General features: G+C 45.7%; 1 protein-coding gene across 1 annotated transcript in view; it reads left to right on the forward strand.

The window, feature by feature from the left end:
* Window positions 1-13,036, forward strand: part of LOC119661179 (protein Wnt-4) — a 43,504-nt gene extending 30,468 nt beyond the window's left edge. Inside the window, exons 2-4 of the mRNA XM_038070397.1 lie at window positions 2,233-2,749; window positions 3,181-3,402; window positions 12,760-13,036. Of these exons, the coding sequence (XP_037926325.1) occupies window positions 2,233-2,749; window positions 3,181-3,402; window positions 12,760-12,996 (976 nt within the window). The 3' untranslated portion in view covers window positions 12,997-13,036. The remainder of the gene's footprint in view (window positions 1-2,232; window positions 2,750-3,180; window positions 3,403-12,759) is intronic.
* Window positions 13,037-14,054: the final 1,018 nt, after the last annotated feature.

Here is a 14,054-nt window from a genome sequence, read left to right on the forward strand (position 1 = left end):
CATCTGCTACTGCCAGCAATATGTCGGTTGTCGATGTCCTCCTTTCCTTCGCACAGCATGCATTTTAGGTCAGCTCTTTGGCGATATGTGCCTCTCCTCTGCACTTTCTGCAACGCTTTGATCTAGCGTGGACACTGATGCATGCTGCGGCTCTGTGTCCGAAATCAAGGCACCTGAAATATCTCTTCACGTCCACTCGCTCTTTGAGCCAACAGTTGACCTAGCCTATCTCCACTCTACCCGACGCTTATATTTTGAACGCTGTCTCTGCTGGCAGGTTGATAACTGCAGTCTACGTCCCCCCATAAGCCTTTCGCATCGATTTCCGCCGTTCGGTTACTAGACTTCTTTAGCTCCAGCATAAGCTCTCCCTTCCCTGGCCGTCTAATTCGGTTGACACTCTTCCCTACATCCCTAAGCTCTGGTTCCGATTTAACTCGCTTAAGAATATCGGCATAAGTTGTTTCCCCTTTTCGGAAATGACAATCACTTCTGGCCGTATCCTCCTCCTCTCCTTCCCCTTCTTGGGTACAACTTTGCTCCATGCCTCCGTGCGTCGCACTTCACGCTCTACCTCATTAGCAGGCATCACAGCTACCGCCTTTTTTTTAAATCTTTGGCTGTTTTCAATGCGTGCTCCGATTTCTTTGGAGAAGGGCGTTTCATCCTTTTGGGGATCTGTTGTGGTCTAGGTATTTCACCCATCCCCTCTTTCTAGCCTTCTCGCCGAGTAACCTTTCCAGAGAAGGTGTCACCTTTGTCGCCTAGGTGACTTTCTTGCTGGTTTACACTCTCCTTTCTCCTACTGAGCTCTGCCGTACTCTATTTTGATATTCTCTGATCATAGCCCTAATATTTTGGTGGATGTTCTTCCTATCCTTTATGAACTCACATAGCTCCATTATCTTCTCTCCCGGGTAGCCATTCTCTCGTTGACATTCATCTCACCCATCATCTGGTATTAGAATCACATCGCTGGGCTTGACTTCCTTAAATTAGTTCGTCGTTGTCTGACAAATACCTCGTCCCTCTAGTGGTCTCGCTTGATTAGGTGGCGATTTAAGAAGCACTGAACTCTTTCTGAAAGGATCCGGTATCGAATTAGAAATCCTAGAAAACTGCAACCGAGGCAGTACGGTCGCTGGTCATCGTCGGTCGTGAGCCGATTCGTTCGTTCCCAAAAAACTGGGGCTTTTCAAGGTCTCTATTGTTGATGCAGGTATTTTGTTGTTCGCATCCATTTGATTGTTTGGGTATTTGCCCCAAATTCAGGCACGGGCTCGCGTTCACGGACCATAGCCGTGGCAATTACCAGCATTTTGCCTTCCGCTACTCCCGTGCTAAATTGGAAGTCATATCCTTCCAACCGTCTTTTCCCCTCTTTAAACTGCCTGCCTACCATCAGCAGGCAGCCACCGAAGATTCCGTAGACCTTCAGGAGTAGTCGTACTAACTCAGGTGTTTCCCCTAGTTTAAGGCGCGCTACCTCCCTAAACCGCCGTTCCCCCGCCTCAGGAATGCAGCAAAGTGGTGTGTTGGATTCCGGATGCCGCAGGAACCATTCACCTCAGCCGACCAGCTATAACCTTACCCGGGACACCGTATGGCCCATGCGGAGAGAAACATGAACGTCCAGCTGACACGTACGGCTGGGAAGACCGCTTACAAGATGATACAGCTGGTAGTCGTACCATCTTGCGTCAGTGAAGTAACGTATTCTTTTATTACTGGCTCCCAAGAAAGTTAAGTATTGATCCTAAGGATACCCTGTTTCAAGTCTATTGTAGCATTGCCCCATTAGCCACACAATTCACCTCCGAAATACTTTAATGAAGTGATGTAGATGACCGGGAGCCTGCATTCCTACGGTCAAAGACCGACGGTTTTAGGATTGCGAGTCTTTGCAGTGTAAGTTCCTTCTTGCCAGGAAGAACTATAGCGCTCCTATTACATGAAGACTTTGACGAACAAATAATTGATTGAGTTCACATCAAAATCGTGAAAGTCAACAGGTCAGTAAATGCAAACTAGACTCTTTGCAAATTTGAAACCGATTCAAATCCATTAAACCCCACAGACGATAAACCACAATTTATTCCCAACCCCTTTCGAATAATCTAAATACAAAATCTAAATTTTAAAGGCACGAACCCCTTATGGGAATCACTCACATTCCGCTTACAAAGCATCCCAAGTTTTTATTGATGCATTCAATTTCCTCTTCCATTTCAGCGAACGATATCTAGCGAAGAGTGCTGTCATGTCTATGTTCAATCCTGTTTCGTCGCTATATCCTGGTCCATGTGCATACGTTGCGGCCAGTCGAAAACAAAACCACCAATGCCGGAAGGACGCGGGCCTACCCCGTGCTGTTAAGGATGCCAGCCAACTGGCTCGAACTCACTGTGCTGAACAATTCCGCTACGACCGCTGGAACTGCTCTGTGGAGACCCGGGGCAAACGCAACATTTACAAAAAGCTCTACCGAGAAACGGCATTTGTGCATGCCCTGGTTGCAGCCGCCCTCACCCACTCGATTACACGTGCCTGCTCCGAGGGTAAAATGACGAAATGCACGTGCGTGGGTGGCGGAGTCGGAGGGGCTGCAAAATCAACTTCAATGGCATGGCGATGGGGCGAATGCAATGATAATCTGAAACATGGAAAACGTGTCACTAGGCGATTCCTTGAACTTGGTCAGCAGAACAGCGGGGACCAAGTGGCTGAAATGCTTCGGCATAATTCAGAGGTAAGTGGTCCGTGAAATGGTGATGGTCGTGATTTGAATTGATGCAGAAGTTTTCATGGGAAGGGACTGTTTGCTGCCGGATATTCTGCTCCTAGCACCGCTTTTCAGTGAAAAGGAAGCGCACTGCATATGAATGAACTCAAAGGATATTGATGAAATGGATGTGAATTGAGTGTGAAAGGTTAAAGTTCCATCGAATGACTCTGAAAGGTCAATCATAATAGACAAAGGCAGAAATAGCTTTCACGTTAAAATGACTTCACCCTCAACCCTTCTGCATCAATCTCAACACACTCACAGCTCCTACTTCGCATAAAATTACTGTCAACCCTGACTAACATATATTTTTTTCTCTCATTATCGTATCCGCGTTAATCACTGCACATTATCCTGACTCTGCTGTCGACGCCTTCGTAAATGGCTGCACATAGGTTGGCATCCAAGCTGTCGCTACAACAATGGCGAATAAATGCAAATGCCATGGAATATCGGGTTCATGTTCCATGAAAACCTGCTGGAGAAAATTATCGTCTTTCAACGTGACAGCGGAGCTCCTTCGGAAGAAGTATTATCAAGCCATAAGGAAATCACCAAGCAACAGTACGTCTAGGAAGCGAACGGGAAAAGTACGGAAGCATAAAAAGAAAAAGAAAGTAAGTAGATATTAAGGGATGTGTTTGGGGATGTGCAATCAACTGTACTTAAACTGAAAGTGGCTCATAGTTGTCTGTCAAGCCTCTTACCGACAAGTGAGTATTCAAATGCAATTTTCGTTTCTCACACATCATAATCGGTGCAGGTACTCGGCCGCTAAAGAGGTCTGGATGTGGTAAAATACGCCGACCGTATATGGTGGATTATACTTGTATCTTTTTAATTTTGAGCATCTTGTCAGAAAAATTTTACGTCTCCCTTGAACTCCTACCCCTGATTTGGCTTCGAGTCGTTTTCAACTATTCTATGCCATTTACTTGAACTTCGACCTCTCCGACATAGATCCCATTCTATGTCATGGCCAATAACAAAATTATCGCATTTGTCAAACCTAGTAGGTAGGTAGGTAGATATCAGTGGTCGTTCCGAGGAGCGGTGCGCCGTTTTGATGCCACAAACTCCTAAGACCTTGGAGGCCGAGTCGAGCCGGCTTGGATCTTCAGAGCCAGCCCGTAGCATTCACGAAGGAAAGCAGCTCTCCGACCCTGCAGCTAGAAATCTCTCTGAGGTCCCCAAAGAATGGTTTACCCAGAGTCCTCAGCCTGACTCTAGCCAGAGCTGGGCAGTCGCAGAGAAAGTGCATGAGGGTTTCCCTTCCTTCTCCGCAGCTTTGGCAATGCAAGTTGTAGGGTATGCCGAGCCTAGCGGCATGGTCCCTATGGGCCAGTGCCCGTGCAGACCGTCAAACCTGAGTAGTGGCGACTTAGAAGTTAGATTAAATCCTTTACTAGTTCTAGCCTCTATACCCACTTCGCCTGTCATTAGAAGGAATGTCAGGCCTCATAAACCCGACGATGTGGAATCCCAGGAGCCACATTCTTGACGAAAAACTGTTAAAAAGGCGCTGCAACACCAAGTTACAGCAGTGTGTGGGACCCTCACCCCACTTCTTCGCCTATATCCTCTCTGGACCACCGTGAAGTATTATTTCGCGGGGAGGGTTCTGGTCTACAACCGCACGATTAAAAGAACGGTCCGCCGCGTTTTCGAGGTTCAATCCAGTTCCTAGACCTCATCATCTCTTACATGAGATTAGGCGTCGTTCAACCTACTTCTTTCATCAGCAAATCTCGGACTCGTCCAATCCGAAGCCGCGCAAATATTTCCTGGAACTATCGTGCCCCGTACGGAACTGTGTTTGGTCGTAATTCAAGTCTTCACGTTTTTCTGTCGACCCATCTATCAACACACAAATTCAATGTATGGGTCCAGTGGCCTTATCCGGAATTTTCCTATCATAGATGCCATGTCCTGAACAGCTTCTTCCTACTCATCATCATCAACGGCACAACAACCGGTATCCGGTCTAGGCCTGCCTAATTTAAGGAACTTCAGACATCTCGGTTTTGCGCCGAGGTCCACCAATTCGATATCCCCAAAAGCTGTCTGGCGTCCTAGCCTACGCCATCGCTCCATTTTAAGCAGGGTCTGCCTCGTCTTCTTTTTCTACCATAGATATTGCCCTTATAGACTTTCCGGGTGGGATCATCTTCATCCATATGGATTAAATGACCCGCCCACCGTAACCTATTGAGCCGGATTTTATCCACAACCGGACGGTCATGGTATCGCTCATAGATTTCGTCATTGTGTAGGCTACGGAATCGTCCAACCTCATGTAGGGAGCCAAAAATTATTCGGAGGATTCTTCTCTCGAACGCGGCCAAGAGTTCGCAATTTTTCTTGCTAAGAACCCAAGTTCCGAGGAATACATAAGGACTGGCAAAATCATAGTCTTGTACAGTAAGAGCTTTGACCCTATGGTGAGAAGTTTCCAGCGGAACAGTTTTTGTAAGCTGAAATAGGCTCTGTTGGCTGGCAACAACCGTGCGCAGATTTCATCATCGTAGCTGTTATCGGTTGTGATTTTCGACCATAGATAGGAGAAATTGTTAACGGTCTCAAAGTTGTATTCCCCTATCCTTATTCTTCCTGTTTGACCAGTGTGGTATGATGTTGCAGGTTGGTTGGTTTTCAATGCTTATACCATATACTTTGTCTTGCCTTCATTGATATGCAGCCCAAAATCTCGCCTCAATTGCCGCCTGCTCGATTTGGATGAAGGCAATTTGTACGTCTCGAGTGGTTCTTCCCATGATGTCGATATCGTCAGCATAGACCAGTAATTGGGTGGACTTGAAGAGGATCGTACCTCTTGCATTTACCTCAGCATCACGGATCACTTTCTCGAGGGCCAGGTTAAAGAGGACACATGATAGGGCATCCCCTTGTCGTAGACCGTTGTTGATGTCGAATGGTCTTGAGAGTGATCCTGCTGCTTTTATCTGGCCTCGCACATTAGTCAGGGTCAACCTAGTCAGTCTTATTAATTTCGCCGGGATACCGAATTCTCTCATGGCCATGTACAGTTTTACCCTGGCTATGCTATCATAGGCGGCTTTAAAGTCGATGAACAGATGGTGCAACTGTTGTCCATATTCCAACAGTTTTTCCATCGCCTGCCGCAGAGATAAAATCTGATCTGTTGCTGATTTGCCTGGAGTGAAGCCTCTTTGGTATTGGCCAATGATGTTCTGGGAGTATGGGGCTATCCGACCTAGCAAGATAGTGGAGAATATCTTATAGATGGTACTCAGCAACGTGATACCTCTATAATTGTTGCACTGTGTGATATCTCCCTTTTTATGTATGAGACAGATAATGCCTCGTTGCCAATCGTCAAGCATTGATTCGCTGTCCCATACCTTGAACACAAGTTGATGAACCACTTGGTGTAACTGGTCACCTCCATTTTTAACCTTCTTCCTACTAGCTTTTCGAATTCACCCTCCTTCATTGGTAGAGACAGTGCACTCCATTTGCTAGAATATTCCTGAGAATCTTCCCCGCGATGACATTCAATGCCTCACCTGATGCCTGCCGTATATGTGCTGCCCACCCTCAGCACAGTTGACCAGTATGCCGAACTCACCTCGTTATCCCGTACTCCTGCCCTGACAGGAACCGCGGCTATATTTTGGCGCTCTAATGTTAGGCATGATCCTTGCTGGAGGTGAACTAGCCTTCGCTGTCTTTTTCAACACAAAGACTAAGTGCCCCTCAGGCATCTGTCAATTGATTTGAAAACGACTACGTGATCAATCCTTCTGTTGGTATGCCGTTTTGTGCAGCCCGTTTATAGTTAGAAAACAAAAAAAAACCAAAATTTTCCTATAATGCCGGAAAAGATGTTTCATATACCGATATTTCGAGTAATTGGTAATAAGGACGGCATCTGCCATTTCGTCCACCAGGTCCAGTTCAACCATTCATAACTATGGGTTGCTAGCATGAATGGTTTCCCTTCCATAAAGTTTTACGTCCTCAGGGTGCTTCAAAATTATAAACACTGACAGGTCCTCAGCAAAACTAATCGTCGTTGCCTTCTTTTGCACACGAAGGCTAGGCCCACCGTTATAAAGTATGTTTCATAGTAGACCCTTGGGGAACACCTGTTTCCACAACATTTTTTTTTGGCCTGTAATTCGTCTCGTACAAAAGAAGCCTCTCTGAGAGTTAAATCTCTATTATCCGAACTATGTAACTATGAACACCCAGTATATCCATGGAGCCCTTAATACAACCCCAGTTGGCAGAATTAAAGGGTATCTAATGTCACAACCGAGCAGCGCTCACCAGCTTGCATCGACCATACTTATTGAATGGGCGCATTGAATCCCATACTGCCGCTTCGACAAACCACCCGTTAACTCGACGAACGAACCAAGCGGTTTTTATCCTCCTCTCCATAGTGTCTAAAAGGCAAATAGGACGATGTGGACAAGATGTGCCAGGTGTTTTTTGACGCTTTGTTAGAAAAATCAACCTCTGTTGCCTCCATTGGGGGGGAACATCCCTTCCATCATGTACGATTCAAATGCCCTTATGAACCATGTTGACCTGCTTTTACCAGCCAACTTGAGGGCTTAGTTCGGACTCCTTTCCAAACCCAGAGCCTCATTACCTTTAATTCGTCCACAGACATCTCGTAGATCTCCAGTATAGTGTTTGGAGAGATGGACTTCCTTTCCCCACTTCCTGCCTCTTGTCGATCTATCGTGTTGACTGTTGCATGTTACTGCAAAATGACAGAAATCAAAGCACCTGAAACATATCTTGAAGGATTCTTGCCCCTAAGTCGACGCGGGGCCAGACCTATTTTTACGTTGGCCGCGACAATCAGTTTAAACGCTGATAGGTTGCAGTCTGGGTACACCAATATATCTTCTTCATCCTCTATGTTGCACTCTAAGGATAAGTTGTTCTCTTAGGGCAACACAGATTTTCTCCCGTGATGTAATCTCGTGTAGGTCCTTCCGCTCGATTGTTATTTCTTGGAAAGGTGGAAAACCTTTCATTTTCAGCTTTCGCCTAATACGTTCACACTATCGCGTAAGTCTGTCAATTCTGGTTCCAGTTAAACTTCTTGAAAATAATGATTACTCCCGGACAGATCCACTTTTCGCCGTTGTGGTCCATATTTGTCTACTGCTCTAATTTACAAACTATTGGTACCAACTTTCCCCAGAATTTTCGTCGGCTCAATGTACCCCCGGCGGTAAAGACGCTTCCTTTGGCCGTTAACTGAACTGGGAGGAGGGAGGGTTACTAATATCAGGTTTTCAGGTTCCAGCTCTTATGAAAATGATCAAGTGTAGATCTCATTTCCATTTCGCTGTTATCTCTTGTAGGATTAGATACCACCGTAGCTAAATTTCTTGCTATTGAGGCACCGCGGTCGCAGGATATTAGCAGTGGTGAGCCCGCTTGCCCGCCCCAAAAAACTGCCGGTACTGTAAAAAAAACTTCCTTTCTCCTTCTCCATATTTGGTTTGATTTCTGGATATCTTTCCCATAGCCAATATTTGTTCACTGGTTGGTGGTTGCTTCCACTCAGCCTGTGTATGTCCATAACCCATCTGCCAGACATTCACTTATCCGCGCTTGATGGGAGATTTGACAATTCTACTTAAGCAAGGTAAGATTGCAAATATGGATTCGAAGTAATATATGCGTCGGATGCAGCGGTTTAGAAAGTGGCTTTTTAGCGTCAGTTTTCAGAGGGCTACATCGATTCGTTTGCTCCAGATATCAACCGGTTTCGATGACTCTTAGATGCGTGATCAGCGAAATCAGTAAATTAATCTAAAATCACCCAACTTGGATTGAAGATGAATGCTTCTAAATAGCGGACTTAAAAGTTCCTGAAGAATGTCGGACCCGTGACGTTACTTTTTGAACCAAACCCAGGAGACCACAGAAGAATAGAAACGGCATTGCTTGGATGCAATGGCAACCATTATGGGTCAAACTTCATTAGCGAAACATAAGAAAATCAAATGGTAGCGGCTTCCTCTCGCAATACCTTATGAGTCTAATAAATTATTCCGGTACAACCTGGATGTCACTTCCTAGGAAGTTCCACCATGCTACGACAGCCTTGCGAATTCTCCCGTCGGATTCCAATAAAGCTTGGATAGACAAGAGGTCTCCACTCGGGAATTCCGAAAGACTTGGCTTTTCGCAGAAGAAATCCAAAATTTCCACGAATCCGCCCACCCCGGTATATCTAGGGATCTTGAGCCAGCGCTATCCCAATGTTATCTTTAGACGTTGTCGTTGCAATTACTGTAGGCGTACAGTCTTTGCATGGTGGATGTTGGGGTATTTTAGTGCTAACCATTGGTTTTATCCTCTGACATGGTACTTGTTTGTAATTCGCTGTTCGCCTGGAGCCTTAGGAGATCCAGGACAACACCGTCTAGTTTGCCCTGCTCCTAACTCACTCCTGCCCTTTCAGTACTCGCAATCCCCACGATTCCTTCAGGGTATGTGGATTTCAACTCAGTTTATGCGCTTTGCTGCATACAGCAAGATAGATATCACGGTCCCGGCTACAAAGTCTACAAGTAAACCGCGGGCCTCCAATATTGGTATTCAATCGACGAACTATCGACAATAGCTACGAGGTAGTTTGGAACACCAATCATCGTCAGCGGCTGTCATATAAGGCTCCAACTGGCAAAATTGATTGCATCCCTCGCGTCCAGGGTCACTACTACTCTGGTACTGCTGGTATTACTCTTTCTATGAATCACATTCTCGTCCAAACCAGCAACCCATTGGGTGGTATCAATGGTTTATCTGGTTTTGTGGAACCCATGCCATCGATCGGAAAGGGCTCTTTGACTGCAAACGACTGGAAGCAATCTACTGTAGATTATCTATTTTCACATTTTTTCCATAGTGTCTAGAAGACATATCTGTCTATATGAGCATGACTCACCTGGAGATTTACCAACCTTGGTCAACAAGGGCAATATCTATGGTAGAAAAAGAAGACGAGGCAGACCCTGCCTGAGATGGAGCGATGGCATAAGTAAGGACGCCAGACAGCTTTTAAGGATATCGAATTCGTGGACCTCGGCGCAAAACCGGGAAGTCTGGAGTTCCTTATTAAGGCAGGTTTAGACCGGATATCGGTTGTTGCGTCGTTGATGATGACTTACGACTTTGGATCTAACCAAGGCGGATCACCAAAATCCTTGTCGCTCCCGAAGAAATTCCGAAGATGGCAATCTGCACACCTTTTGGATTCTTCGAGTTCAGCACGATGACTTTCGATTTGTCTAACGCTGCGCAGACTTTCCAGAGGTTCATCCACTCTGTCTTACGAAACATAAGCTTTTGTTTCGTTTATATGGATGATGTTTTGGTTAATTCTTCTTCAGAATCTGAGCCTCAAGTGCATTTTTCAATGTATCCTTGTCCAAAACGTTGAAAAATGCAGATTCCTACAGAAGCAGATAAATTTCTTCGGCCACTTAACAACCCTTGACCGTATCCAACCTGACCCAGGCAAGGTTGAGGCGATAAAGAGCTTTCCCACGGTGAAGGATCTACGAAGGTTCTTGGGTGTGTAAAACTACTGTCGTCATTTCTTGCTCAAGGTCGCTCATCACCAAGCGATGTTTAACGTCCACTTGTCTGGACCCAAAACCAAAGACTCCCACGAGGATGCGTGGTTTGCTGAGACCGTCCATGAGTTTGAGAGAGTCAAACATCAGCTTGTTGATGCAATACGACTGGCATTTCCTTAGCTGTGTTCGTCGATGCCTCAGATACAGCGGTAGGCGCCGCTCTTTATCAACGGGTGAATCAAATCTGGTAACCGTTGAGCTTCTTTTCAAAACAAATCAACCCAGCCCAAAGTAACTACAATGCCTAAGATCGTGAGCTACCCGCCGGCTAAATCGCTATAAAATACTTCCGACCACGAACCAGGACGTAAAATCTTGGGCCAAGCAGTGCATCGTGTGGCATAAATGCAAAGTCAACAAGCACGTACGAAAAGAAGTAGGCGTATTTCCTAGGACAACCAAGCGCTTCCACGCCATTCATCTCGACATCATCGGCCCTTTGCAATACCCACACAAGTATTGCCTCGCAATCATGGACAGGTTTATGCGGTGGCAATACCTCTGTCGGACATTACGGCGTGATCATGATCCAAGGCCCTCTGTCGAGGGTGGATGCCGCACTATGATGTACCAGCCGGAATCAAACACGGGCCAGGGAATGCAATTAGAGTCTACTCTTTTCGCGGAGTTAAGCAAGCTCCTTGGTTTCAAATGGCTTCTGACTACAATGGTATGCGGGAACGTTAGCACCGGACCCCGAAGGCTGCCCCATTAAGCTCGCGACGATCCGTTGTGGTCCCGGTCCTTGCCTTTCGTCCTCCTCGCCCTCCGCGCAGCCCACCGAGAAGAGTTCATGGCCAGCCCCGCGGAAATGGTTGACGGGGAAAATCTACGCCCCCCCACCGACCCTGTGCTGAACATCAGAATCAAGTTAAATGACTCTGGGATGCTGGGTCTGCTCAGAGTGGTTTTGAAGCTGCGACTAGCTCCACCGTCCCGACACGCAACAGTGGAAGTCAACATCCCCAGGGACCTCGAGATGTGTACACAGATCTTCATTCGGGTAGGCGCTCCTCGGAAGCCGTACAAACACCATACGAGGGCCCCTTTAGAGTTTTGAAGTGAGGCGTCAAGCTCGTCGCCGAAGCGAGCCCAAGTGGGTCTCCTTGTTGAGGTTGAAAACATTCGACAAGCCCGTGGTCACTTCGAGGAGCCGCTCACGGCCCGTCAGATTCGCAGGGAGACCCCATTGGGGGATCAAGTGCTAGGTTTGCTCCGCTGAATTCGCGCGGTTTCAACTGGGGGCGAAGTGATGTGGTAGCACATCGAAGGCGCGAACCTGAACGCCGATGTCAACTCGCCTCTGCCGATGAATTTAATGGCCGTGAAACCAGCTGACGGCCTTGCAAAAGACTGGGGTGACCAATGTCAACAATGCCATTTCATTTCTGGACTCTTATCTTGTCGGCCGGCCCCGAAATGCCATGGCTCAATCTACTGCCTCTGGTCTTGCTTGGCTTCCGCACCACTATGAAGTACGATTTGCAGGCATCGCCTGCGGAGATGATGTACAGCACGACTTCAGACGCCTATTCCTCCAAATTCGTTGAGAGTTTCCGCAGCCTTGCGCATACTATTAAACCAGCGACAGCATCGAGACTAATCCCGAAGGAGCCTGCGGGATCTACGCTCGTGCACCCGTGTTTTTAAAAGAGTGGAGGCCATAAGTAAGCCCCTGCAACTGCCGTTCTCTGGAACGTACCGAATCATCCGCCGCAATGATAACCAAACGTACAAAATATACGTCACCGGCCAGGTCATACGATCTGAACAAATGTCCTAAAACCAGCACATCTCGAAACGATCGATAGCCACACCGATGGTGCTTCGTATCAGTGCTTACGCACCATAGCATGATCAACCCCTCAACGGCCTCCGTCAAAGATCCAACAAACTAAGGGTACCCGGTACGATGTAAAGAGTAATTTTGATTACAACCAATATATAAAGTCTTATTTAAAGAGCTTGGGAATGGTTAGGACTAAAGCGATATCGAAAGTCATTTATGCTATTCTTTCAAGTGTTGAAAGATCAATGACTTTCCACCCTGGAATCTTTATTTGCTAATTTTTCGAGCCATCAAAATCTATTCAATATTTTGTTAGTCTATCCATTCTTCGTTTATTTGGAATTAATAATTATACTTCAAATCGACTTTCATTGTCAGCACATCTGCAACATTATCCACGTCTATGTACATTACCTCCCTCCCCGTATATTATTTGACTTTACTTTGATGAAAACTTTTCAGACTTCACAAGGATATTTATGTGGTTCCATTCCCTACTAATTTTCTACATTTCTTTCCTTTTCAAGGCATCACCGTATACTACACTCTTGTACTTGGAAACATCTCCAACTTTCTGTTCCGTCACGAAAGGACGTCGTTGCCTCAATCCAGACAATTGCTCCATCTTGTGCTGTGGAAGGGGCCACACCACCTTCGTCGAGCGTTTTGTGGAGAAGTGCCGATGCAGGTTCAAGGAACCTGGAAGTTTCAAGGTGATTTGTGACAGTTGCAAGCGAACTGAGGACAGATTCTATTGTAAATAGATTTAAGATACAATTAAAGATAAATTAATTTCTTTGTAAGCGATTGGAATGTTTTATTGCTTTTGCGGTTTCCTTTTCTTTGACAGGTAAGACGTTGCTAGATTGAAGAGATGTTTTCCAGAAGACAAAGTTAATCCTCGGTTTTCACTGCAATGCGGTCCATACGGGAATCACAAAGCGTAAAACTAAGTTTAGAGTCTCAATTAAAGTTGAATTTTCAATGAGGGCTCGTCATCGAAAACGCTTAAGGACACGAGTATATAATCGAAAATTATCGACAATATTTCCCACACCCACGTTCATTCCACATCCTTTCCAGCAACATTAAAACCCAACGTCCCTAAAACTTCTTCAGTTTTTCGCTTCATACCACACATCTGAGAGCGATTCAAGGTTCAAGACGATAATCTTGAATCAGCACCAGCCTCTCAGGGACGAGAGGAGTCAGGCTCTTTGTGTAATTTTATCGTTTCATTATGTATTCCTCTACAAGTGGATTATGGGTAAGTTCTCGAAAGCTTCGAATGTAATCACCCTCTCTTGAATTCACGGTCAAATGACGGCAGAAAAAGTCCCTTTGTCAATAGACGCGGCTGATACTTAGGTACACTCCTACGAAGGTACAAGTGCCAGGACATCTAATGAATACCCGAATGAATACAGAGGACGACATTCAGGGACACTTTTGCGAATATTATCATTAATGTTCACAGCCTACTTCTCTGCTTCGTATCTTATGTAAATGAGTCAGACTCAGTGAATGGTTTTCCGAATTTAAAACACATCCTCGGAATTTTCCCTTTATCTTAAGGATGATTCGACGTTAAGGACGTCAGTAGTAATTTGATAATGCAAATTCAAAAGACACAGTAATGATAAATTTATTATCATAAATTAGAATAAACAATGCAAAGAAGTCCTACTTCAAAAAGAAATGAGTGCCGTCTTACCACAAAGGACACAATCTTCTGAACTGGTTAACAATTTTAGTCCTGAATATTTTTGATATTAAGTCAATTCTCACTTCAGTCCTGAGAATACCAAAAACCTTTCCATAC

The sequence above is a fragment of the Hermetia illucens genome, chromosome 1 (genome assembly GCF_905115235.1).
Source record: "Hermetia illucens chromosome 1, iHerIll2.2.curated.20191125, whole genome shotgun sequence".
NCBI lineage: Eukaryota > Metazoa > Arthropoda > Insecta > Diptera > Stratiomyidae > Hermetia > Hermetia illucens.